Source organism: Vespula pensylvanica, chromosome 5, assembly GCF_014466175.1.
Source record: "Vespula pensylvanica isolate Volc-1 chromosome 5, ASM1446617v1, whole genome shotgun sequence".
Lineage (NCBI taxonomy): Eukaryota > Metazoa > Arthropoda > Insecta > Hymenoptera > Vespidae > Vespula > Vespula pensylvanica.
In genome coordinates this window covers 685,099-710,694 of record NC_057689.1, presented here as the reverse complement: position 1 = coordinate 710,694, position 25,596 = coordinate 685,099, and the positions used below count along the sequence as shown (strand labels likewise).

General features: G+C 39.2%; 3 protein-coding genes across 16 annotated transcripts; all 3 read right to left on the bottom strand.

Annotated features, from left to right (window-relative positions):
• Positions 1-328: 328 nt before the first annotated feature.
• LOC122629206 (calponin homology domain-containing protein DDB_G0272472-like) lies at positions 329-10,017 on the bottom strand. Of its 9 annotated transcripts, XM_043812357.1 has the most exons (12): positions 8,884-9,146; positions 7,586-7,696; positions 7,152-7,303; positions 6,480-6,546; positions 6,134-6,366; positions 5,758-6,055; positions 2,728-3,313; positions 1,913-2,215; positions 1,708-1,766; positions 1,150-1,313; positions 901-1,063; positions 329-778 (listed from the first exon to the last, which is right to left on the bottom strand). In XM_043812357.1, exons 2-12 carry the CDS (start codon positions 7,682-7,684, stop codon positions 773-775), a joined length of 2,130 nt encoding a protein of 709 aa, XP_043668292.1. In that variant the 5' UTR covers positions 7,685-7,696; positions 8,884-9,146; the 3' UTR covers positions 329-772. The 9 variants fall into 9 exon arrangements, 8 of the variants coding, with proteins under 8 accessions (XP_043668292.1, XP_043668291.1, XP_043668287.1 ...); XM_043812356.1 differs by lacking the exon at positions 329-778 and having other exon boundaries at positions 888-1,063; XR_006327202.1 differs by lacking the exons at positions 329-778; positions 1,708-1,766 and having other exon boundaries at positions 888-1,063.
• On the bottom strand, positions 9,726-13,838 carry LOC122629208. Of its 5 annotated transcripts, none has more exons than XM_043812358.1 (6): positions 13,234-13,838; positions 12,515-12,710; positions 11,869-12,076; positions 11,363-11,724; positions 10,545-11,275; positions 9,726-10,238 (listed from the first exon to the last, which is right to left on the bottom strand). In XM_043812358.1, exons 3-6 carry the CDS (start codon positions 12,048-12,050, stop codon positions 9,954-9,956), a joined length of 1,560 nt encoding a protein of 519 aa, XP_043668293.1. In that variant the 5' UTR covers positions 12,051-12,076; positions 12,515-12,710; positions 13,234-13,838; the 3' UTR covers positions 9,726-9,953. The 5 variants fall into 5 exon arrangements, with proteins under 5 accessions (XP_043668293.1, XP_043668294.1, XP_043668296.1 ...); XM_043812359.1 differs by lacking the exon at positions 13,234-13,838 and adding an exon at positions 12,778-13,175; XM_043812361.1 differs by lacking the exon at positions 13,234-13,838 and having other exon boundaries at positions 9,726-10,235; positions 12,515-13,178.
• A 7,105-nt stretch (positions 13,839-20,943) lies between these two features.
• Positions 20,944-25,572, bottom strand: LOC122629261 (mitochondrial-processing peptidase subunit alpha). Of its 2 annotated transcripts, none has more exons than XM_043812483.1 (14): positions 25,371-25,572; positions 24,865-25,094; positions 24,703-24,782; positions 24,445-24,630; positions 24,282-24,374; positions 24,019-24,191; positions 23,626-23,734; positions 23,334-23,542; positions 23,075-23,240; positions 22,856-22,988; positions 21,868-22,795; positions 21,617-21,798; positions 21,333-21,535; positions 20,944-21,235 (listed from the first exon to the last, which is right to left on the bottom strand). In XM_043812483.1, exons 1-11 carry the CDS (start codon positions 25,418-25,420, stop codon positions 22,617-22,619), a joined length of 1,608 nt encoding a protein of 535 aa, XP_043668418.1. In that variant the 5' UTR covers positions 25,421-25,572; the 3' UTR covers positions 20,944-21,235; positions 21,333-21,535; positions 21,617-21,798; positions 21,868-22,616. The 2 variants fall into 2 exon arrangements, with proteins under 2 accessions (XP_043668418.1, XP_043668419.1); XM_043812484.1 differs by having other exon boundaries at positions 21,617-21,765.
• Between the last annotated feature and the right edge of the window lie 24 nt (positions 25,573-25,596).

Sequence of the window (25,596 nt, the reverse complement as noted above, 5' to 3'; positions counted from 1 at the left end):
GTAGTCTGAATGCTTTCGAGTTGATAAGATTAATTATTCGTTAAATATCGGAGCGATTGCAAGTAAAACGCGAAATAAGGTCGCTTTGATTCACCGACGTTGTTAATGAGTTTAAATGGAAATGAAGTAATTAAGAAAGACTTTCGACTAATACGGCGATACCAAGTTCAAGTTTGTAATCGCTTCCACGAATCGTCGTACGATTCGTTTTACATACCAAGAAAAACTATTAACATAATTAACGAGAACTCGGTTGCTTACTTACCGATGGATTTCCTTTTATCGTTGGACAACGAGCTGTCCCTAAAATGGATAACGTAATAACGTGTACAAAGTGAATTTTTTTTTTATTAACGTTATACACTTAATTCTTAATCGAATCTACGAGAGCAAAAAATATGCCGAAATATGCATGGGTTTATATAAGGGATGTGTGTACAACACACGTGCTCTTACACTCGATCGCATTTGATCTCGTGCCTACGATCAAATACTTATACGTATTTATGTAAAATCATCAGATAAATTAACCTTCGATTATTGGACGATATTGATGACGTGCTTCTCATGAAATCAACGTTAAAAAAACATTTTCGAATATCTCAACGCGAACACCTTTCGAAATTCTTTCTTTGATTCCTCTTGCGACGTTGACTGTTTTCTTTTATTTCGATCGTCGACACGGCGTTCGATGATCTCATTCAACTTGACGTCTCTTCCATTAGTGACTAATACTTCGAGTACTTCTGTCATCGGCAAGGCTGAATGCCAGTTATTTCTGAAAGAGAGATTAAAGAAAGCTGGCGTATGTACGTGCACTGCAAGAAACCCGATTGCCTTTCGTTAAATATCGTTGGTCTTCACAGGCTCTCACGTTTCGAACTTACGTTAAAAACTTACTACTCTCTCGATTATGTCCTCGGCGGCGTTTACTTTGGGAGGCCTCGCGGGTATACCTTTCTTCGGCTCGCGTTCCATCTTATGAATCATCTTATAGACACTCGAGTTCATCAGATGATCGTAGTTTGGTAGATTTGTCTTTTCGTATTTCTTAAAGTTTACCCTGCACGTAAAATGGAAACGTTTCGAATTAATTGAAAGCTTCGCGTAAAAATGTGTAATTAGTCGGTAATTAGCGACCTCCATTACCCAAGCGCTTTCCCGCGAATGACTTCCGCTTGAGAGGATAATACTTCGGCTATCATCTCGTCGTTGAAGAAGTCGTTTGGACATCTCCATCTACGACCAAACGTGAGCTCCAACTGTTTAGCCTGGGGCCAAAGATCTTGCGAATGTTTTCTCCCTTTCCTGTACTAAAAATGTAACGAGTGAATTAGAAAATGAATTAGAACAAATTCTTTTACACGTACGTGGACACAAAAAAAGAAGAATGAAGACGGCGAAATACAATATTTCGAAGACGTTCCAAGGTTGCACGTGCGACATGGGAAATACGATATTACGATCTATCTTAGATTATTAAACTGAAGGAGACTTAAATTCGATTGGAAACGTTAAGTACGATACGAAGGGATACAGTTCGACAACAAGGTATCACTTTCAAACGTTATTACTGGAACGTTCGAATGATGAACGTAGTATAAAATGCATGGAAAAAAGATTGTATATATTCTCCAACGTTTAAACACAAAAAAAAAATGATCAAAAACATTCCAGTGAAATTCCGCATATCCCTCATTCGTATACCTGCAACTCCTGAATAACTTGATCTTTTGGCGATAGGTTTGGATCTGGTTCGAAACTACCTACAATGGTGCATAAGAAGGTATAATAACTATCTCCACGTTCTTTCACGTAATCGGACGTTTTGTTGATAATAGATAATAATACTAGTTACTAGATGTACAATATTGAGAAAACGATTAGGTGTCATGTAATGATAGATATTTACCATAGGAAGGAGTTGGACTCGCGGTTCTCGATCTCATAACTTTGGTCTCGTACGAAACAACGAATTTCTTGACCCTACCACCTTCGTCGTCGCTGCTTCTTATGGAGATCGTACCATCCAATTCTCTCGTTTCGGTTTCTAGTTCTTCGTCGTCCGTTGTTTCTATTATCTGCGGTGGTTCTTGCGACATGGCGGTCGATGGTCGTTCGGATCGCGTTTCCACGTCATCCTCTACTTTGGTATCTTCCACTACCGGTAATTCTTCTTTACTTTCTCGAGGACACTGCTTTGCAGTTTCCTCTTCTGAAAATACACAGGTCCGTCAATAATAGAGAGCGAGTGATATATCCCTGGAGATTTCAATGACAAACTGAGCGCCTTCTCAAAGATTCGAAAGTATAAAAAAAAAAAGGAAAAAAAAAAGAAAAGCGAGAAGCTTGAATATATTTATATTATAACAGCCTCATAAATAAACAAGATGAAAATAGTCTTTGAGAAGGATCGAGCGCGTGTACCACGAAATTCCATTTAATACGACTTATAAACAGCAAGATGCTTATAAGCAAAACTCATGATGGATCGATCGTCTCGGTTTCAACCCACTTCCTACCAACGACGATCCCGTTTACCGACAAGTTTACCGCTCAAGATCTTTTAATCACGATCCAGAACGAGCTTGGACGATTTGGCAATGAAAGTCGTCTTCGCGAATCGCGCGTAGGCGTATTCGACTCGTGTTGGTCGCTTGGCTAGCGTTCAGAAATCTCGTTCATCGGCTTGGAAAGTGAGGAAAATCGATCAAGGCTGATTTTCACCTGATCCACGACGGCTGCCGGCGGTGCTGCCACCGTTTTGAACCCCGCTCAGCTCCATGATCACCCTCAGTTGCTCCGACACGACCCTAAGGTGATTCTCGATCTCGCTCGGCAATTGCTTCAGGGCGAGCAACTGACTCTGCACGTTCTCCAGTTGTTTTTCGAGGTTGATCTCCGTCCTCACGAGCTCCTTGATCTTCTCCCGATCGACCTTGCTCGCCACTTCAGCCATCTGTCTCTCGATACCGGCGAGAATTGGTTCCTCCCTCCTATCCTCCTCTTTCTCTTTCTCCTTCTCCTGCTCCTTCTCCTTCTCCTTCTCCTCCTCTTTTCTCTCCTCCCTTTGTTCCTCCTCCTTTTCTGTCTTCTCTACTTCAACCTCGACAGTTTTCCTCTCAACCGGTTGTTGAAGATCCTCCAGACGAACGTTCGGATCCTTTCCCTCGATAGTAACTTCCTCGATCTTCTCAGTGATCACGTCCTGCGTTCTCTCGACCACTTCCAACTCCGATTCCGGACGCGAATCTGGTGTCTTGGCTCCGCTCGATCTTCCAGTTAGATCTGGAGTCGCTGCTGGTGTCGTTGCCTGAATAGAAGAATTTCTATTTTCCAATTCCGAAGAGTGCTCTTATCTCGTAGCGTGCAATAACAAATAGAACTTGTGCAAGAGGTCGAAGAGAAGATGCCATTTATCTTTACCAAAGTAAACAGATCTAGGAACGATCGAATTGTTATTTCCCATTTCTAAAAATATGCTAATAAAAAATACAATTGTTTGAACGATCCTCCTTTGTTCTACCTCTTGCAAACACACTCTATCCAATTTATATCTTTGATTAATAAATAAAGAACACGGTTACGACACGACTCACAATCTCATTTATTAATTGACCCAGTTGGCAATTAGCATTCGATCTAATTCGAACGATCGAATGCTAATCGGATTACATCTGGAAATGTGCGTTTTTGTGTGAGGTCTGTGCAATGTTCGATCTATTTGTGTCGTTGTATACGTGTGTATGTATTTTTAGTAACATCGACGAGGGGAACGCATAGACATGCAAACATGACGATTATTAAACTGGGTTGACGATTTATTTGAAATTGATATATTTCATTATTGGGTTAAGGGAAACAGAAACGCACGTTTCAAGATACATCGATACGTACTACTGTTTTACACTCGTACCTTTACTTTTACGATCACTTTTTGTTTCGTTTCATTCATCCCGAGAGAACGAAATATACTCTTAAATCCTAATTTAAATCGATCCTCGAAAAGCGAAATGCAAACGTGTCGATTAAAATGCATTTACGGGAATTCTAAAACGAGCCTGTGCGACTCGAAACATGATCTACGAAACGCGAATATCGCAAATTTATTTTCGATTTAAAACATACAACATTCCGATTTTACGCTTCGCTTTAAAAAACGATTCCCAATTAAAAACCTATTAATATCTCTTAGTTAGAACGTTGTTACGACCGAAACGAAAACGATACTACCTAGAGCAAGATCAAAGAAATTCGATTGCATTGAAAACGAAAATAGAAAGCGTACGGGACGAGATCTAATTGATTTTTCGAAAGGATTTACTTGTACATGTACAACAAAACGACGGACGCACAGGGAACGAAAGTGTAAGCTACGAGTCTGGTGAAATCGACGTCTATATGATTGGTTAGACCCTTGTAAAGGACGGTAGGCACGAAGGACAACCTTCGAGCTTCGTAATCGGCTTCACGAACGATCTTTTCGTCGCACGTCTTCAAGCTGTCATCGGAGAAACGAGCGCCATTGTCAAGGCCACAGAGTCGACCGAGCGAACCGAGCCAGCCGTTGGATTCCATGGGGGAGTCGACCTTGACGACCTTGGACGATCTCGAGAGTCTCCTGCCACCACGATGAAACACCTCGGCCGAGACGAACTCGCCGGTGGACCGTAAGAACTTGGAAAATCCTCCTCCTTCCTCCTCGTAGGAGATCGAATTCGAGAGAGATGTTTCAAGGTCGTCGTTCGTTGGCCGACCTTCGCGCCAACCGAGTATCTTCGAGGTCATCTTCTCGGCCAGGTTGCCGAGAATCTCGAGATTACGTACGATCGCACGTTCACCGTAGTGGGCGCGATCGTACGAGCATCTTCTCGAACGAGCTTTAGCCGGGACATCGTCGCCAACTTCCGACGATCGACGTTTCGTTGATTCGATAAGACCCGTCAGCGTCGAAGAAAGCGTCGAAACTATCGCGGAGGAGTCTTGCCGAGCTAAACAACGCTCCAAGTAACGACCCTTGACCCTCATCAAACTCGAGCGTCGTCTAGCACCCTGTCTAATCTCTTTCCCGGTACCGCCAATACAGAATTTTCCTAAATCTACGCGAACGGAAATTTCCTTGATGAGTTCGATAAATCGTCGAACGTCTTTCGCAAGGACGCGCTCGAAATATCGAGCTCTAGGACAGAGACGTCGTTTCTGCGTTCTCGCGGTCTTCCTTCTCTCGACGAATTCTCCTCGAAGAGAATTCGTCAGGAGTCGCTCGGCGTATCGAGGCTTGCTGAACCTTCTTCCCTTCGTAAGATCGTTTTTCTTAGCAAAGAAAACCTTGAACATCGATTTCAACCAGGTGTCCTCTCGTTCGAGATAGGTCTCGACGTAACGGCCCCTCCTTCTTATCCGTCCGAACGTCCCATTGGGAGAAGATTTTCCCAGAATAAGTTCGAGAAGATAGGCGAGGGTGATTCTGTCGGAATCCTTACGATATCCGAGGAGAGATCTCTCGAAGTAACGAGCTCTCGTGTAGAGACGCTTCGGCTTGATCGTCGATCGACGGGTTAAGGAAGGAAGACACGTAGGAGGATTCGGATTAGTAGTCGAGGTTTTAATGGAAACGAGATCGAGAGTACGGTCTGGGAAGTCGTTAGATCGGATCGAACGTGGTAGAAGTTTAGGGAGATCGATCTCGTCCTCGTGGACGGCCGTCCCAATTTCGTTAGACTCTTCGTTAGACTCCTCAGGGGCGTACATCTTTACCTCGGACGTTGGTTCAGGTGTGTCGAGGCTTCCAGGTGGTATCAGACCCTTCTCCACCAAGCGTGCTATCACGCTCTTCTTCGACTGCTTCTTTATCACTACTTTGTACGGCTCTCCTTCCGATGGTTCGCGAGGTTTAGCCTTTGGTACCGGTCGATCCGGCTTCTTCAGGAAGGTCGAAATGTGATGACGTTCCTCTACGTCCGGTGGCGGAGCTGTGGCGATGTGTTGAAGCTCCTCCAAAACCTTCGAACCTTTCAACACTGTCGCGCGAGGCTTGAGCTTCTTGAAGTTCACCCTGTTGATTCATTCAAATCGATCTTTCCTATAAACGAATCTTTTTTCCGAATCTCTCAAGCAATATCACACGCTTTACCCTAATACTCCCTTATCGGGAAGCAACTCTTCCTCCTCAAGAATCAATTGAGCGATCTCCTCGTCGGTGAGATTCTGATTCGGTATAATCTCGCTGTTGGCGTCCTTCGGCTTGTCCGGCAATTCCTCAACCTTGTCCGGGGTCGGTAAACGTTCTATCGCTATCTCGTGCTTCTCCAAAACCGTCTCTTCCGACAGAATTTTCTCCGGGAAAACCGGCGGCAAATCTGCGAGCTACGACAGAAGAATTTAACGCTTCGACTCGTTTCGTCGGATCGATGGATCCGATCGATTTTTCTCTATTTTCTTCTTTTCTCTTTTTTCTTTTTTACGACGAGTGAACTCACCGAAATATTATACGGGACGATGTTCTCGTCGGGTATAGCCTCGAGAGCCTTACGAGCTTCTTCCTCCCTACAACGAAAAAAACGAACAGAAATGATATCGTCTTTCGGCTTATTAAAATCCCATACTTTCGACTTACGGCTAGCTCTTAAAATACGACTTTAGCGCAGTTAGCCGATATTAAACTTTGTTTATTCGTTCTCGTGTGTTCTCGAGCGCGAACCAAAGGGTAATGAAGAATTGGTAGAGAAGGAGGGGTGACGCGAGTGCGGTATGAAAAGCCAGTAATAAAATTACCAGCGACCAATGATAAACAGATTTCATTCTGGGTCACCTATTTATAAGTGGTTGCAATACATTGCCACACGTAGACTCTTGTACGCACCGGGATATTCTGGCTACGTTGGATTATATATAAAGCCAGAGAGAGTGACAAGCGAGCGTGCACTTTGACTCGTTTTTCCAGACTCGTGGCTGCTAGGTTGCTATCCGTAAGATATTCTTTAGTATGCATATGTATACCATAACTAAGTTGTTGTTATTTCATCGACGGAGAAGACAGTTCTTGATTATGGGTTCGAGGTGACAGAAGTAAAAAATGTGATTGTCAAGTTGTATCGAGAGGACTCGTGTCGACGTCGAACGTATAGATAAAGTCTCGCGAGGATACTTACCTTTGTACACCAAGAACGAAATTGTTGCCTGCCAGTTTGAGAGCCTCGTGTGCTTGTCCATGCGTCAAACCGCTGATCGGTTGATCGTTTAATCTTACCACGACATCTCCCACTTTTATACCCATACATTCTGCAAGACTTCCTTCGTTAACCTGCAAATGCAACGGCCAAAATTTATCGTATCCGAGAGTCTTAAATTCGATTAATTGACGTAAATGTTACGGATAGAAATATACGGATCGTATATGTTCGCGATCGTCCATTGAACTCTAATTAACGTCAGGATCGGTGTAAACCCTACTCAAACTTGGCACCACTTTTGGGTGACACTTTTAGCTCGAATAATAAGTTAAATGCCAAAGCCGCTCGATCGTGTTTAAACGGGAGATCGTTTTACTCGACAAATTTGTTATCGTCGATTATAAAATACGTACTTTGATGACCGTCAATGGTTGTGGAAAATCGCTGCCACCCGCTAGTCGAAAGCCCCATGGTGTGTTATCGAATTTTGTAAATTTTATGTTAATCGCCATGCTGATCTACATCTGAAATTACGTTTAATATATGAGATTAGTATCTGTTAGTTAATCAATCTACGAAAGCATTGCCCACGTCCCGCAAAACGTTCGACGCGAATTATACGACACCGTTAAAACGAAATCAACAACAAATAATTCATGCGAAGGAAGGCAAGGAGACACCTCTATTTTTAATCACCTATTTTCCTGTTTACTAAGATCGAGCGTAGGAGGAATTAGAGATATGTAAGATCGAACAGGATCTCAAATTCTTCGACGAACGTTAATGACACCTTTTATTGCAAATCTATATCTAATGAATAATTTATAACGCGATAGAAAGAAAATTCTTCGTGTTATTTTAAAAAAGGAAAAGGACTAATTCGGTCGATCCGCGATCGTTTTTCCCGAGAAGAATTATTTTTACTTTTTGATGTATCTCGCTGGTTGCACGCAAAAAGGAAAAGTCTGGTCGACCTTTCGCCGGCTGACTCGACCAATTCGTCTTGTGTACGCGGAAATAGACGTAAGCAAGCGCGAATGTAGTCGTCATTAGTATAAGTGCGAGATAAATGAGACACATGGCAATTGTCGGTCATTATTCATATTACACAAAACATTCTCTTTATGTACCTGCTATGTATGCCTGAACTTATTTTGCATACCCCCCGCAAGAGTCTTCTAAATAAAGACATTTAATCACGATCGTACATGTTTCTTTGCTATTACACTTTACCCTGATACTTTTCTTATTTTCTCTCTAAATTTGATCGATCGTTTCTACACATACGATCGAGGAGAAACGTGTTTTCCGTATTATCACGTTTGGACCTACGAGTTTAATCTACGTCAGATTGAAGAAAGCTATTTTACGTCCCAAGTCAACGGCCCCTTCTTCATCCTACACGGCTGATTCTTCTTTCGATACTCTCATAAATCTCGAAACGCGAGCGTTCGAACTGTTATTCCTCGAGACGATGATCCTAAAAGCGCACGATATCTTAAGAACGTTTCACAGCGTCCAGAATCGACAACGTCACGTGAAGACATCCCATCCCTTCCCTTTTACCTTACGTAAGCTTTGCGATATTGTCTGCCGCACGTGAGTTATCGTTCTTCCGATATAATTCACGAAAGAGGGTGTACGTGTGCGAGAGAGCGAGAGAGAGAGAGAGAGAGAGAGAGAGAGAGAGCTATAGATGATGAGTACTTGCCAGAAAGAAAAGATAAAGAGTGCAAGCAAGAGCACACTGACAAGATAACGTTGATCACTGCATTCGAAGACGACTGGAGTCGTGAAAGCAAAATGAAGAAGGTAGAAATTCGATTTTCCTCGTCCAGCGCGAAGCAACGAAACGCAACGAAACGCAACGGAATGAAACGCAACGAAACGCGCCCGGGCAACGGCCCGACTTGAGCAGTCCACCGAAACGGTGTCACGACGAGCTTTGCCAGAAGGCTCGATCACCGACGCTCGACTTACAAGACGCAAATACACGGCTCCTCCGTGTCCCGTCGTGCTTTCCGAAGGCTCGATCTATTTACTGATCGATCTATTTCAATTTGAGCCTCGATTTCCGCGACAAGTTAAGCTTCGGTAACGCTTCGGTAACGCTTCGGTAACGCGGCCCTTATGTTTCTTCCTCTTCTTCGGCTTCCTCCTATTTTCTTCTTCCTTTTTCCTCTTTATACTTCCCCTTATACTTTCTCCGTATACTTCCTCTTCTAACTCTATTTCCTTCTTATACTTCAACGAGCCTCTACTTACGCTGAGAATTTCTCTCGAGCGCAGAAGAAACGAGACGTGAGATCCTCCCCTCGTGTCGATTCTAACGAAGTTTCGATCCGTTTGCCAGAGTATATTTATGAGCGTGGGCGAGAGAAGGGGTACGTGAAATATATTTGTAACGTAGGAGAGAGAGAGAAAGAGAGAGAGAGAGAGAAAGAAAGAGGAAAGGAGAGATGGTACGTGAGACTCTTTTTAACTTTATCAGACCATTAAAGATTATACTATACGATAACAGAACGTATCGTAGTCGTTCCGCTCGCCAGAGGATAGAATTATACCTTATCGTCTCCTCTTTATTTAATGCGATTGCTTTCGGAGTACACACATCATTTAAAACATAAGATATACAAGGACATGGTCACAGCCATATATTGCTTGCAGGACCCTTTCTGAACCCTGCGGATTTTTACTTAATTGGTATAAGGTACTGAGAAATACGTACTTAGCAAAGAGTATCAGTCGCAAGACGCTTTCGTTCCTTAAAAAAGAGCTTTTTCACATGCTACCGAAAACTTTTCGGCCCCTGGTCACCGACAACGAAACGACGACAACGCTTAAAACAAAGAAGACTAGTCCGAATAAAGTGGTCAGAGCTCTGCACCATTGCCGATTCCTTTTCGCTTTCGCGATCGCTCGACCTAAACGTTCGGCACGCGTGACGTCCAACGTGAAATCCAAATCACCGATGAATCCTCTCGTGTTGTGGTGATTCCAGGCACCTTTCGTCGACGGCACAACCATCCCTTCGTTCGAGGAACCACCGTCGCTGCACTCCAACTGCTGAAACATCGCTCTTTACGCGTTGGTTACATCGACAATGTACGCGATAGTTCTTACGCAAAAAAAAAACAAATCGCTATAACCGGATATCGAGCAAGTAACTGACTTTGACATCGATTCCGTTTCGATAGAAACGCGTTCCTGTTAAACCTACGACTTCTGAGTTTGCTACGAGAAAGTAATTGCAAAGAAAAAACTGGACGTATAAAAATACGAAAACTCGTTCGTTAAAAAAGTTATCGGAACGTCGGAAAGATTAGCAACTTTAAGTTCATTAACCTTGCTATCAAACCAATACGAACTCACCATCGTGTATTCTGGTTCACCAGAAACAAGACCATTTCGATTTTGATTCAAACCGTCTAGTTCAACGATCGCCTGTTTCTCACTATCTCCGATGTGAACACTGGTGCAAGTACTTTGTTTCCTTCTAGATTGCTGAGTCGATTCTTTAAAGCATTTACAGGTACACAAATCCAATGGTTTTTGACAATGAATCTCCGTACTGGAAGACGTCTTCTTTTCCAATCCCGGCCTAGTCTTTTCGCATGTCGACGATTCGACGTTTCTATTAGATGAATCGCAGGTACATCTAGGCGTTGACCAAGCCGAATTATGAAATCTACGGGTGCTACCGTAAACTTTCGAATTCACCGGATTTACCCTCGTCGACGACGAGGAAGACGAGTTTTTCGTACGACTTTGAAGCGACGACGAATCCTTTCCGGTCGACTGTGACGAAGTTTTACTGCTCAAAATCGACGACGTGTTCTTTCCGTCATTCAACCATGCTGGATTTTGACGTACGTACTCGTAAATACTACTTTTCTTCAGATTTATCCCCTGAGCCACGGTTTTCGAGATATTGTGTAAAATCTCTTCGGGTGTCATCGTCGTCTCACCTTCTATAACGGAGTTCAACGTCCTCGATAATTCTAGAAGAATCTCGCGCGCTGACGTTGCCGTCGGTCGGCCGTAATTCCAATCGTAGGACGAATAAGTATACGTACAACCGCATCCGCAACACGTATACATTCCTATGAAACAATAAGTAATTTATAAAACATCGAATCGATAATATCTATGCTGACATTGACACACATTAAACCAATACAGCTACTAACTATCGTATTCGGTTTTGCCGTCATCGCGGATATAGAATTCTTGTGGAACACTGGTGAAGACCGACGGCCATATGGGACGTGGAATTGCTTCGCCTTCGTGTATCACTGCGAGACCTCCCCCGAATTGATCTTTCATGGTTTGCGGAGCCGTTGACCGAAAAATACTCTGGCCAGGTACAGCCGACGCGTAACAGGAATAGGAACCTGCCGATAAAGGCGGCGAGTGGCTCGAGTAGCCCGAACTGGTCGAAGTTCTGCAACATCGTCTTGGATTATTTCGCGTCGTCGTCGTCGTCGTCGTCGTCGTCGACGATCCGGCTACTAATCTCGATACTTCAGCATCCACCGCATCAGGTTCTACCCTAAAAAGGAATGTAAAAGTTTTTTAATAGGGAATTCGCGTGGAACTTTATCGTGTGATCCGAAACGATCGAGACTTTCGTTCCGTTCTCTTTTTACGTTCCTTCCGATAAGATAAGTAGAAATAAAATAAAATATATTCTCACCATTCCACTTCGTGCAGATCGTTTCTAGGCACGGAATAAATGCTATCGGGGTTACAGGCGTACCGATCGTTCGGTAATTGCAGGGATGAAACGACGCCGTCTGGACTGATCCGGTTCCCAGTTGAAACTGTCAAGGCCGTTGCGATTGCGGCACCGGTACGGACTTTCTCGCGTTCGAGCATCCCCTGATACGGTCCAACAGTTTAACCTGAGACTCAAACGGCTCGTTACAAGACGGATTAATTATTAATTCCAGTCGGTTAACGCGAGGAAAACGAGATAAAGGACGTAAAGACAGAAAGAAAGTATGTATGTATGTATGCACTGTGGGAATCGTCTCACAGAATTGCTTTTCAAAAGGTTATCGGTAATCTTTAAAGAAGACTCTCATTAGATTTACTTTGAGCGATGAAAAAATCTAATAGATCGTATCTCTGGAATGGGAAACCTCTTGGCCGCTTAATACCGCTCCTTATGAGAAATTGATAATCTTCGCGTACGTCCTTGAAACATTTAGCGGTGAATTTTGCGAAGCTCGTTACGTCAGCTTTCGAGCGGTGCCGCGTAATTTACGCAAGGTCGCCATTACGTCCTCCACAAGTTGAATCCTCTAGAAGAGTATTTCGTGAAAGTCGGGAGATCGTACCCCGATGGTTCGTGGCCGATAACAATGCTACCGCATGGGTTGGATGCTGGTTCGTCCAGGGCGAGTAACCACCGCGGCATGCTCTTTTAGAACGACCTACCGTCGTCTTTGCAACGCACGATTCTTCTCTCTTCTGTCATCACCGACATCGCGACATTTTTCTTCCTTCCTCTCGACGTCTGCACTGACTCGACTCCTGCAAAATGAAATAAATCCGTTGGTCGTGGGTACGTTCAACGCAAAGTTCATTGCTGTTGCCGTACTGAAAATAGTTTATAATTCCTATTTATAGCTTCGTTAACCGCATAATGATGGTCGTAGAACGATCACGCGTCAGAGTTTTGTGGCTGCTCATAAAAGGCCAGCTGCACCGTGGTGTTTTAAGCGAAAGACTACGACCGTATTGCACGTACGATTATTCAACAGTGACGCGAACAACTTTTGCGTGGTCGGACTCGGATTTTTCCGAGCGAAAGATAAACGACGCGAGTGTCGGCTTTCGATGTAAATCTTAATAACCTATCGAGATTAAATAACGTCTGTCGATCAAGTAAATGATAAATTCGTAATCAAATTTCACTGCGAGAACGACGTCCGTATTGAATACAACATGCTGGACCTTAGAGTTTGAAAAATATTGATGTAAAGTCACTCGGTGCGAGTTTGCTTCCACACACGACTCTTGTTACGATCAATTATTTTATTTTTCTTATACGTACGTGCGCACCGATGGTAGTCGACGCGTAAATACATACGGATGTCGATGCTCTTAGTCGGCTTTTATACAGGATTTATTTTTCACGAGAAGAAACTCGATGACAAGTAGAAGAAGACATGTAAAAAGAAAAAATAACAAATAAATCTGAACCCACGAACGGTAGCACGAAACAATAACGACCAAAGCATGTATCGGTTGATCATTGAGAACGCACAAAGCCGCACCGCATCCTCTAAACTCGTCAATGTAGCAACGCTATTATTTATGCTCCAGCTGACACACAATGATTAATCGTTGTAAAAGCGTGTATCACAAAGATCGTAGACCTTCTCTACGAGAAGCGGTAGTACAACATGAAGGAACAAACGCTTCTTACAATTAAAAGATCAAGAAACGATAATTCATCTCTGACAGAGATCGTTAAGCACTGTTTTCTTTTGTCTTAATTCACACTTATATATCACGAGATTTGTCGTGCGATCAAAGTGCTTGTTAGATTCTTGCCTTTCTTTTGAGCAAAGCGTATCCGTTATTCGATGGTTTAGTTTCTCAGCAACTTTTTCGACGCATCTTTGACACTTAGAAAATAGAGAGAGAGAGAGAGAGAGAGAGAGAGAGAGAGAAAAAGAGAGGGGGGAGAGAAAAATTTTCTCAGGCTGAGATTCTTTCCTTTTCGTCAGAACGTGCGAAAATATTTTTCTTGATCGCGTTAACGAGCAAAGAAAGTAAGAGAGAAAAGATCACGCGTCGTGACTCGTCGACAGGTAGAACGCGAGCTATGATTTGTGATCGATGATCCAGCTGGATTCCGACGAGTCGCTCCTACCGGTCTTCGCCTCCTTTACCTCCTCCTTCTCCTCCTCTTTCTCCCCTCTTCTTTGGTTCCTCCTCCTTTGTCTTGGCAGCTTCGTGGGTGTCGTAATGGCTCACGGCACATCCATACGCGTCGTGACATCGCGAGCGAACGAAGGAGATTATCGTATTCTCACCTCGTCGATTCCCCCTTCCTCTTCTTGCCTTCTCAACCATGTTATAAACAGACACCTAAGCCAATGGCGTAATCGTAAACTAGGGAGAAAAAGACAACTCGAGAGAAGAGAAGAACATCGTAAGGTCTGTCTCTCTCTCTCTCTCTCTCTCTCTCTCTCTCTCTCTCGATATACCTATTTTGCAAGAGACTTTTCAAAAGGCGGGAAATATTTATTGCAAACAAGATATAACGCATATTACTCGTTCTATTTTGCAAGAATCGATTTATACGTCCTCCATCATCGAGGATTAGATCAATTATATATGTAATATGTGTAGAACACGCAACACGTCTAACAGATCGAGAACACGTAATCTCGCGATTATCTTCGTTCTACATCTTCGGCACGACTTTTGCAAGAAACACAAAAGACGAATAATTAGCGGCTCTGATCCACCGCGATCCCGTTAATCACGAATCAAAGACGGTAATTAAATCCAATCGATCGCAATCGTGCGGAGTAGAGTGAATCTCGTCGTTGTCGTAGTCTCCGTGGCCCTATAGATTCGTGTCATCGAATCCACATCGAAAGTATCTTTCACCCAAATATTTATCGATGCGGGCAGATGATCCGCGATTCAAGGTCGCTTTCACATTCGTCATGTTCACGCAAGAAATTGGACAGCGAAAAGGCACGAGCGCGTTCACGTTACGTTATCCGGGACGTTCCATATAAGCTGACACGAATACAAAATATCGCCTCCTTTTTCTTAACGTTTTACTCTCGAACGAAGGACCACGATAAAGCTCGGACGTGTTTTGGTCGGAATCGTATATAGAAATGAGTATAGGTGGAGGGACAATGTAGGTATCGACGAACGATCGAAGAAAAAAATAAAAAGAAACAAGAAATACATTGGCTCGTCGTCGTTCGACAAAATTGCAAGAGACTTCGAGGGAAGAATTATTTTTCGAAGGAATCGACGGCGATAGCGCATAATTCCGAGTCTCTCTTAGCGAGTTGCATCGATAGAATATCCTACGCCTCCGTCGTAAATCAAGGCACGGAGAGTCGCAAAAGTCGCACGATCTCTTGGGATATGTAAATACATTTATGGTGAAATTCCAGCAACGTACCAACGTCGGTCTCCATTCTACTCGCGGATAAAATCCTTCGCGTTATTTTCCTCCGGTCTCTCTGGGAAAAATCTTTTCCCCTTTCGCACCTCTTCCCTCTTCGACGAATCTCAGAAATATAAATCTAGAATATGTCGATCCCACGCACCTATCCGAACGAGGATTATACGACGCGTATCGTTTGCACGATTCCCCCTCTCGCAGCTCCGTTTCTTTTTATCTTCTCGACGGCAGAAAATTTTCGACCTCGTAACGCTTTCTTTAATGGCCCAGATAAACACGATCCGATTCGTCGTTCTTCTTCCGTAAATTTCTTTCTATTCTTGCGAAATTCATGTATTCTGTCGATCGATCGTTCGTTCGATCGATCGATCGATCGATCGATCGATAGTTTCGAGTATCTATCGTTTGCTTGAATTGCGATCGCGAGTACGTAATAGTAGGATACGGTTAATGAGAGTAATGGTACGATGAACGAAAAGTAAAGAGTCTTACGCCATTATCCTTCTTTCTGGTTCGTATATAATACATACAGAAGTACAATAAAAGCGGAGGAGTAGGCGAACGATACGTAGTCCAATTAGCTAGTAGCGTTGATCAGCGTGCACGCTGTGCGGCGGCCGACACTCCGCATTCCGCCACTTCCAGCCGACCACTTTCACGTCGGCACCGTCCTGTCGGGCCCGCTCCTCGATGTTTACGTATTACACACGGTGCACCCTGGAATGTCGATCGACAAACATTACAAAAGCCGAACGAGAGACGATCGAGACTACGATCAAGATTTCGATCTAAACGTTGATCAAACGCCCAACATTTTTACAATTTCCTGCCGCTTTACGTTTCCCTCGCTACGATTCCATTTCAAACGATTCCATGGAATAAAGTAAAGTTCCTGTCGACGAACTCTCCAGTTAGAATGCTAGTTAGAATATAGAACGCTGTATCGTTCTTATGCCCAGTATCCTTCAACCAGTTCCAAACGAGTTTACAGACACAGCATCGCACTCGAGCCAACGAGTGTTATTACATCCATGATAATTGTCGTTACGAGTGTTATAAAACAGCTGTGCCCCGTTATCTCACGTTAGAGAAACTCCAAACGTATTTCGAGAAAAGAGAACGAAAGAGAATACGCAAGATCGAAGGTATCGAGTATCGATACGTAGGCGCTAAGAAGTCGTATAGGAAGATCGCAGAACGGGTCCACGAAACGCAGCCGCGAAAAATATTTGACTCGGGGACTTTCACTCGGGCAACAGTACCGTCGCGAGAAAACACGTCTCCCCTGTATCGTCGTTAAAGGAAAGAGAATATCTTTCTTCCTTTCTTATACTCTTTGTATAAATCGAACAAAAGAGAGAATGAAAAAGAGAGAATTCACCTCGGGCTGCTGGCGCGGTCGCTGGACCCAAAAAGATCCACGCGACCACTTTCACGGGCATCGAAAGTTTTAACGCGCGACTGTGATTTCTAATCGACCAAATCATCGAACCGAAAGATTTATATTCGAATTTCTTTCTAATTTCTATTCTCGTGTGTTCGCTCAATGTCTTTGCTTTTTTATTTTTTATTTATTTCTTTTTTTTTTTATTCGATCTATCGTCTTTCTTAAAATCTTTTGATAAATTACTACTGACGAATGAACAAACGAAATTCCAAAGTTTCTGTAAGTCAATCTACGAAAGAACGCAGCATTTTTCTTCTCGGAGAAAGTAAAAAAAAACAATTGCTTCGTAACTCTATAAAAGTTAAGAATACGCACGCTTCAGGTTCGAGGCATCGATTACGTCAGCGTAACGTAAAGGATAGATCTTCTTCCCTCGTCGTCGTGGTCGTCGTCGTCGTCGTAGTAGTAGTAGTAGAAGTAGTAGACGTTTTTATAATACGAATGAACATGTAATAGCTCTACGTGCTTTCGCTACGTGCTTTCGCTGCGCGTGTTTGGCGAGTCAAAAAGTAACGACAGGAAAGTTTAACGAATTGATTGTAATTAATTACAGCGAATGTAAAAACGACTTAACAAATTTACAAAAACACTTTTCGCGAAATGGATCTTTTGATTAATCGAGAAAGATCATACCTATTTCCTTAATATCATTAATAATTATTATATGGTTTGCATTCGGGTGAAACTCGAAAGCGAATTTACGAAGCTTTATAAAATAATGAATCTGCTGGTTGAAAGTTTTATTACTTCCCCTCTATATATATATATTTGGAAGATGTGTGTGTGTGTGTGTATGTGTGTGCGTGCGTGTACGCACGTACAAAAAATAAAAACATTCAACAACTATCACTCTCATTCACAATGTTTGTAGAAAGTCTTCCGTACGTTGATAGTTAGTTGAAATTTCACGCATTCTAGAGATGACATCCTTATATCGTTCATACCGATGGCTAATTCAATCTTAGAAAGTATAAACCGCAAAGATTCAACCTACTTTTTGATACGTGTATACATATATATGTATATACATAAATACACGAACCTCGAATAATATTCTAAACTAGACATTGCAAAACTATATCTTCTCTAAGAGTCTTCCGGTTATGTCAATTATTTTTCGAAAATGAAATATCTCGTCGTCTACTTTCTAGTTTCAAATCGAAAGAAACATCGATGATTATGATATTACCCATCCTTCCTTCCTTACAATCACCGGAAATGTAAATCTAAAATAAAACGTACACGACTAGAAAGAAAATTCTTATTTATTACCGATACTTTAGAACGTAACACAAAAGATAGGACGTAATTTTAATCGTTTTATGGCATGCAACATGCAAAATAAGTTGCAACGATTAAACTCAAAATACTTCCTCAAAGGAAAAACTTTCTTCCAAGCGAACTAATTTTATATATAAAGTTGAATATTTATGATCGAAATAATATTTTTAATCTAGTCAAATTGATGTTAGAACGATGGATTCTTTAAACAAAAAAAAGCAATTGGGCTTACTAAAAAATGTGAATCGAGAGAAAGAGCAAGAAAGAGAGAGATTGAGAAAGATCCAAATGAGGCACAGACAACGACCCTGACTTTTCGACCCAAAGCACGGGAGCTCGAAAGAAGATCCATTGATCGTAAGATGCCGTTATAATAATCCTCATGTTTCGACTCTAACCACACACACACACACACACACATATATATATAAGTATCGAGAAGTACGAGCAGCTATCTACTTCTTGTAATTTCGTAACTCTCGATGTTACAAGGAGGGTCTCACCGTTTCGAAAATTGTTCATTCCGTTCCTATTTCGTCCTTCGAATTCTTCCTCTTATCCTTATCGGTCATATATATTTCGTCTTGCGTCTTTCACTTTCTCCACGTCTTTCTTTCCTTTCCCTCACGTTTAGATTCATACGAGCGACCTTGTGCAATGGCTCATCCGGTGAAATTAAAAGTTATTATTTCGATATACCTTCGAAATGATACTTATATGAGAGAGAGTTTTACTCGACTCTATATACGAACGAAAGAATCTATCTTAGATAGAGTGTGTTATGTTAGCGTGTAGGTTTTAACCGGCAGCTAGAAATAGCTTGAGCATTGGGCGATCAAAAGTAGAAAACGAGAACTTAGAAGAAGAAACGAACCGCGTTACTTAATACCGAAGAAAAACCTGTCCCAAGTTTCACGTAGAAAAACTAAGTTACGGCATAGTATAGTTGTATCGATAAGTGGCATCCGTGTCTCCTTATAACATCACGCACGAAAACTTTCGATTATAGATACAACCTTTCGTTTCTTCTTTCTATCGATCTTCAAGTATACGGTTTAAATAAAAAAACGAGTTGGAAACGACTAAAGAAAATTTGTAGAATGCAATAAACGAACGATCCGAAGGTCTCTCGATCTTTGGATTGAATCGAGCATCTAAATTTCGAATGGTTATTCTTAGCGTCGCTTCGTATCAAGTTAAAAAAAAATAAATCTTTTGAAATAATTGAAATTCACTCGTCTCTTCGAAGCGACCTTTTAAAGATCTCGAAACACCTCTAAACTGTTTATCTTTCAATGAATTACGATCCACTACCTTCGTAATATCTCCCTCTTTAATCTTGCAAATTATCGCGCTCAGCGAACCCTGAATATCCTACGTAAGTAGGTACGTGTATAGACCGAACGAAAGGGAGAGTCGTGAGAATGAAGCTGCCTTCGTTCGATTGGTCTTAAGATTATGACTGAATAAGTAGTCAAGATTACGATTTGCACGGTCAGTGCTTACCAACGGAATAAATCGGCGTGTATTTGATTCATATAAATAACGTTACCGTAGTGAGGAAAGGATATGTTGCAAAGTAACATTCCATTCTACAGTTTCTATGAAAAAGAAACTTCAAATTAGGCGCCCTATTGAAATAGCAACCGCGCTATTGTAACAAGAATCTCTTACTTTATCTATTAATTAATATAAATCGTTTGCGAATACGATTCTTCAGCCGTAATAAAACTAAAAATGATAATGATTTAAAATTTCTATTCGATACGTCAATGTGAAATTATTACCTTACTTTTAAAAACTACTTAGAGTTTAGTTACCTCCACAACAATTGTTAACGTGCGATAATAAAACAAGACTTATTCAGAATATTTCTTGTTAATTCCTAAGTTCGAAAACCTTCTTTAATTAGAAAGTCACTAAACCGATAACGTTACGTTTTGTTCTTATATCGGTCTCAATTTGTTCCTTCTTCGAAAACTACTTTACGACCGGTTACACTCGATGAAACTGATGCAAGCGATAAACCGGCCAACTCCATGTTTTACCATAAATGCATTGCTCTTTCTCCCGCACGCAATTAAGAAATTAATCCGATGCAATCGTTTTTTATTATATTATCATTTTTCTGTATTACGTATGCTTCGAAATATTTTGCAAAATTAACACTTAACGAATGACTAACTATCAATCGCAGAAGATTCTTCAAATTGGGAAGAGATTGAGTGTGTTGGAATAAGCAAACGTTTATAAATAAAATGCAATAGACCTGAAAATTAAAAAATATCAAGAAGAGTTAAATAAAATTGTTAAGAAAAATAATAGATACAAATGGAAGAAAAATCTTTTGGAACGAAGATGCCTATTTATAATCTCGTTGTCTACCTACCTATCTACCTACGATAGATTCAATAATCGTTCCTGTATGGAGGAGGATGTTGGCCGCTCGGAAGACGAAAACTTTCACGCACGTACCAGAACGTATCTGTTACACTAACGAGATGCTGCACTCGCGATCTCCTAAAAGAAACTGAAAGTTCTGTTTCTTAGTAACGCGAACCTGGCCCACAAACAACTCGCGAGTTTACCCGCGACTAGTCGCATGTGCGCACGACCATTCGCTCGTTCGTACGTGAGCCGACCTTCTTGTGCGATTCACGATTGCAATTTCCTTTCCTATCTCTATATCATACTCTCTTATAATAAATTACGGCAATATGAATTAATTACCATTCGAATAGGTTAATAATTTCAAGATAATCTACGAAAAATGAATTGTAATAAATATAATTAGTTGACTCGTTATATTCTTTGATTTTATCAGGAAATTCTTTGCTTTTTTTTTTTTAAATTATAATTATAATTATTTTTTAAATTATAATTATAATTATTTTTTAAATTATAGTTATTAATGATATCGTTTTTCAGTTATAATATCATTCGATTTATCATGAAAACAAAAAGAAATAAATTATTATAGCCAGCAAAGAATTTCCATAATAGCATCCAAATTCTTGGCATATTATATTAATGGATATACATACTTATTATCTCTTTTACATATTAACAGGACTTTTACTTTACTTTCTAACAGATTTTGGTACTTTGCAAGAAGTTGGTACACGAAACTCTTCCGATGTCATACAATTACTTACAAAAGAATATCTGTGAAATAAAAACAAATGTATGATCGTTAGGTTGCAATACCACGCGTTTCCAAAATATAAAAAAGATAAGAAACATAATCCTGCTTGACATTTACCTATTATTTTGTCTTCGTATATCCATAGAAGCTACTGAATTAGTCGAAGTAGATATTGTGTTAGGACTAATGCCTTTAAGATAATTCAACTTTTCTTTCATTTTTTCTATATTATTTTTATATTTACTGCACTCTTGTGTCATATCTTCTGTCTTTTGAATAACCTTATAGTAATGATTCTTCAGATCATAATATTTTTTTCTCTTAAATATAATAACAAATAAAATTATTATTGTACCATAAAAAGATGAATACATAAATTTAAAAAAAAAAATATTACATACAATGTCATAAAATCGTTCTAATATGATGCTCAATTGTGTATTCTGTAAACTTGTTGCTGTTCTCAGTGATCCTAAAGTTTCATTTAATGGAATGAAATAAGATGCTATCTCTGTTGGTAATGGTTCTACTAGAGGTAAAGAAGCAGGCCCTTTGAAACCACAAATTATGCATTGTTTCGTAACTACGATATAATGAATTCATATTATAAAACATATGTATTTCTTTGGTTATTAATAAGAAATGTGATTACCTTCTTTTATGCAGTTATCACAAAATATATGTTTACACTGTGTAAATCTAAATGGTTTATCTATTCTGGCTTTTGTACAATAGCATCTATTACAAATATAATCCATTATACAACGTTCAATTCGAATCTTTCAAATATAACGGTCCTCTTGATACTGCGCAAGTAAAATAAGTGTCATGGCGGCTGTAATCTGATTGGTTTATACTAAAACACATTATTTGAATTTTATTAACAATCCATTTTGCTGTTATCTTTAATATTTAAGATATTATAAAATTAATCAAAGCTTAAAACGATCCATTTATGATTTTTCTTCTATTTCAAATTAATATGTACATAAAGAATGTACATACGTACCATTATAAAGTAAAAATACCTTACAATTAGTATTTATATATCCGTTTTATAGATCATTAGGATTACAGATGAAGAGAGATAAGAATATATTGTTGTAGTAATAAATGGAATAAATCGGCAATGTATATCTATATATATATATCACATTTAAGTGATATAATATAATATATACTTCGTTTTATTTTATATAAAATCACAGTAAAAGGAGTGTAGTACTATAAATTTGTTAGCTGATAACTCCAATGTGAATTATATTACAAGAGGATTTTCAAAGCAAAGAGAGGTTATTACTTTTTACAAATCTGTACCTTAATAAATGAATAGTATATTAATAAATTACTCTTTGCTACTTAAAAATAAAAAGAAAATATTTGTAAATTTTGTTGTAACTTTTAACGAAAAAGCGACAATCTGCTTTGAGAACCAGGCAATCGACCTTGAGCATCCAATAAACCAGCTTGAATATCTGCAATTGACGGAACTGATCTAACTTCCCCACGAGCGGCTACACTAGGAGCGGATTTAAGTAATCGACGAGCTACTCTGTGTATATCAGTTTTCGATATCGCTTCTGTAAAAATAACAAATATAAAATCTGTAATAAACTTTTTACAAATAATAAGCTAATTACCAATCGCTTGTATAAAATATTCCGGTCTTTTTCTGGTACCAGTTGCTAAGACCTGTCTTCCAATATCTTCAAATACAACAGGTCTTTGTTCTAAATTCATAAGTAGCATAGATTGTAATTGCTTCTTTGCTCTCTATAAAACAAATGATATCAAATGTTTGTATAAAAAAAATCTGTTTCTTATAATTTATTTATATTAAAATCATATGGCAATCCTACTTCAAGTTCGCTGTTTGAAATATTGCTACACATTAAAACCATTTCATGTACAATAACTTCTACCAACTCTCTTATATGTGTGGGTGTGGAGGATGCATGAATACAGAAAAGACCTGTATCATTGTAAGCATGATTATATGCCGTAGCACTATATAACCAATGGTATCTACAAAATATTTTTTAGATAAATTATATTTCTTTTACTTGAAATCTTTAATCATAAATATTGCATATGATTTAAGTGTATATTAAATATTACCTATTAAGAACGTTAGTATACAAACGTGTATACATGCCCTTTCCAGGACCACCAGCACTAAAACTTCCACCACCTCCCATCATCATATTTAAAACGCACATGGCAACAAAATCTGGATCTTGATGCGAACAACCCTCTAAGCCTATTACTACATGTGATAATTCTGGTAGACCACTTGGTCCTGCATATACTGGTACAGTACACTCTTCCTATTTATACATAAAAAATAAAACGAAGTTATTAAATCCTTGATTTAACTGAAGACATTCTAACGAATTTAATATAAATTTACCAGTATATATCCACCTGTATATTGGGCAATGGATTTATCAACCGAATATTCATTTTTATTAGAAGCAACATTTTGTTCTTCCCAAATGGGCTTTTGAGTAATAAAGTATCTAGAATAAATAAATTGTAAAACTTGAAATACTCTTTAGTTGGATAAAATCACATTAGTATTACGAATAAATAAACTTCAAACACACTTTAAGTTTTCTAAGAGACTTATTAAATCTTCTATTGAAAAATGACTAGATGTATATTAAAAGAAATTAATTAAAAACATGCATGAAGAAATGGGACAATCTAATAAACAAATATAGAAAATACTTGTGATATAATATTTTGTGAACGATCGCTTTACTATGCTACATATCCAAATACGCACGAATGATTGAATTACTTTTCGACCGCTTTAACCAAATCCTGATGATTAACACCGACACCAGCGACAACCATTCTACTGGGAACATAGTGATTCTTAAGATAAGTTAATAGAATATTTCTATCTATTTTTTCTATATTCTCCTCAGAACAAATCTTGGGAAAGCCCAATGTATTGTCCCTATAGGCAGCCTATGTATAAAATATATTTTAGGATTAAATTTACATTTAGTTTAACTAATATATTGTACTTCATGTTCTATGCAAAATAATATTACTTACAGCATGAATCATATCCATCAGTATAGGTTCTTGCTCTGGTCTTGTTAACAATGTTTCTATTTCAAAGCGAACTGTTTGTCTTGCTGCCAATATCTTTAAAAATAATCATATTAAATTTTCATAAACATTAGAAACACATAATATATACTTTTTATAAATATACCTCTTCCTCTGTAATTTTGGGCCTCAGAACAATTTCACCCAAGATATTTGTGACTGTATCTAAGCCATGACATTCTGCTGATGCTGCATAAATGAATGTATCTCTCGATGCCTGACAATCACATATACCTCCATGTTTTTCCAATGCTAACATTATTTCATCTTTGCTTCCAAAATGTTTTGTCGACTAAACAATTATTCAACATAATTACATTGTTCCAATCAAATTATTTTTATTATATATAATTAAGGCTCTTACACTGAATGCTAACTTTTCAAGAAAGTGAGAGATGCCAGTGGGATAGATAACTTCATATCGAGGACCAGAGTCAATAAGAACTAAAATATATTTTTATGTCATTAATTATATATAATGTTTTTGTTATTATACGTATACTTATCAAGTTTATATAATCCATACCACCAATTGTACAAAATTGACCAAAACGATTTTCAGAAGCAACACGTAATCCATTTGATAGAACTGTGACTTGAGTTGTTTGATGTTCTTCTTTAGCTGTAGAATAAATTGGCTTTGGTAAATTAGGTACCGGTTCTGTCAATGGAGGAAGCGATGTGACAGTTGGTTTTCTTACACCAGTTGTAAAATTACAAGTTTGCCAAAGAGTAAGGTTATCTGTTTGTACAGGGCTAAAAAAGAAAAATAATCTCTATTTATTAATTTATTCATTTTTGTTCTTAATGAAAGCAATATAATAAACACGAAAGCATTCACAAATTCTATTAATTTATATCCTTTTAGAAAACTACTATTAACACGATAATTTCTATCAAAAAGAATATATACAATAAAAACTATTTGTTTTATTAATTTTTATCTGTGACTTATAAATTAAAAATGAAATAGTAAAAAGGTTAAGAATAAAAAATTTGAACAAATCTAATGCAATATTATATTAAAATTACCGTTTTTTAAGTACAGAAGATAATGGGATTTGTGGTAACCTAATCAACATTTTGACCTTATTTGTTTATTTAAAATTTTAATCGTTTATTGCTATTATTAATATTAGTATTATTTATAGTCCAAACTTATGAAAGAGACCCAATAATCAAAGAGAATATAATAGATGTCCGACTGCGTGTTTCTCCATTGGCATAGAATTGAAATTTCTAGAGCAGATTCTCCGTA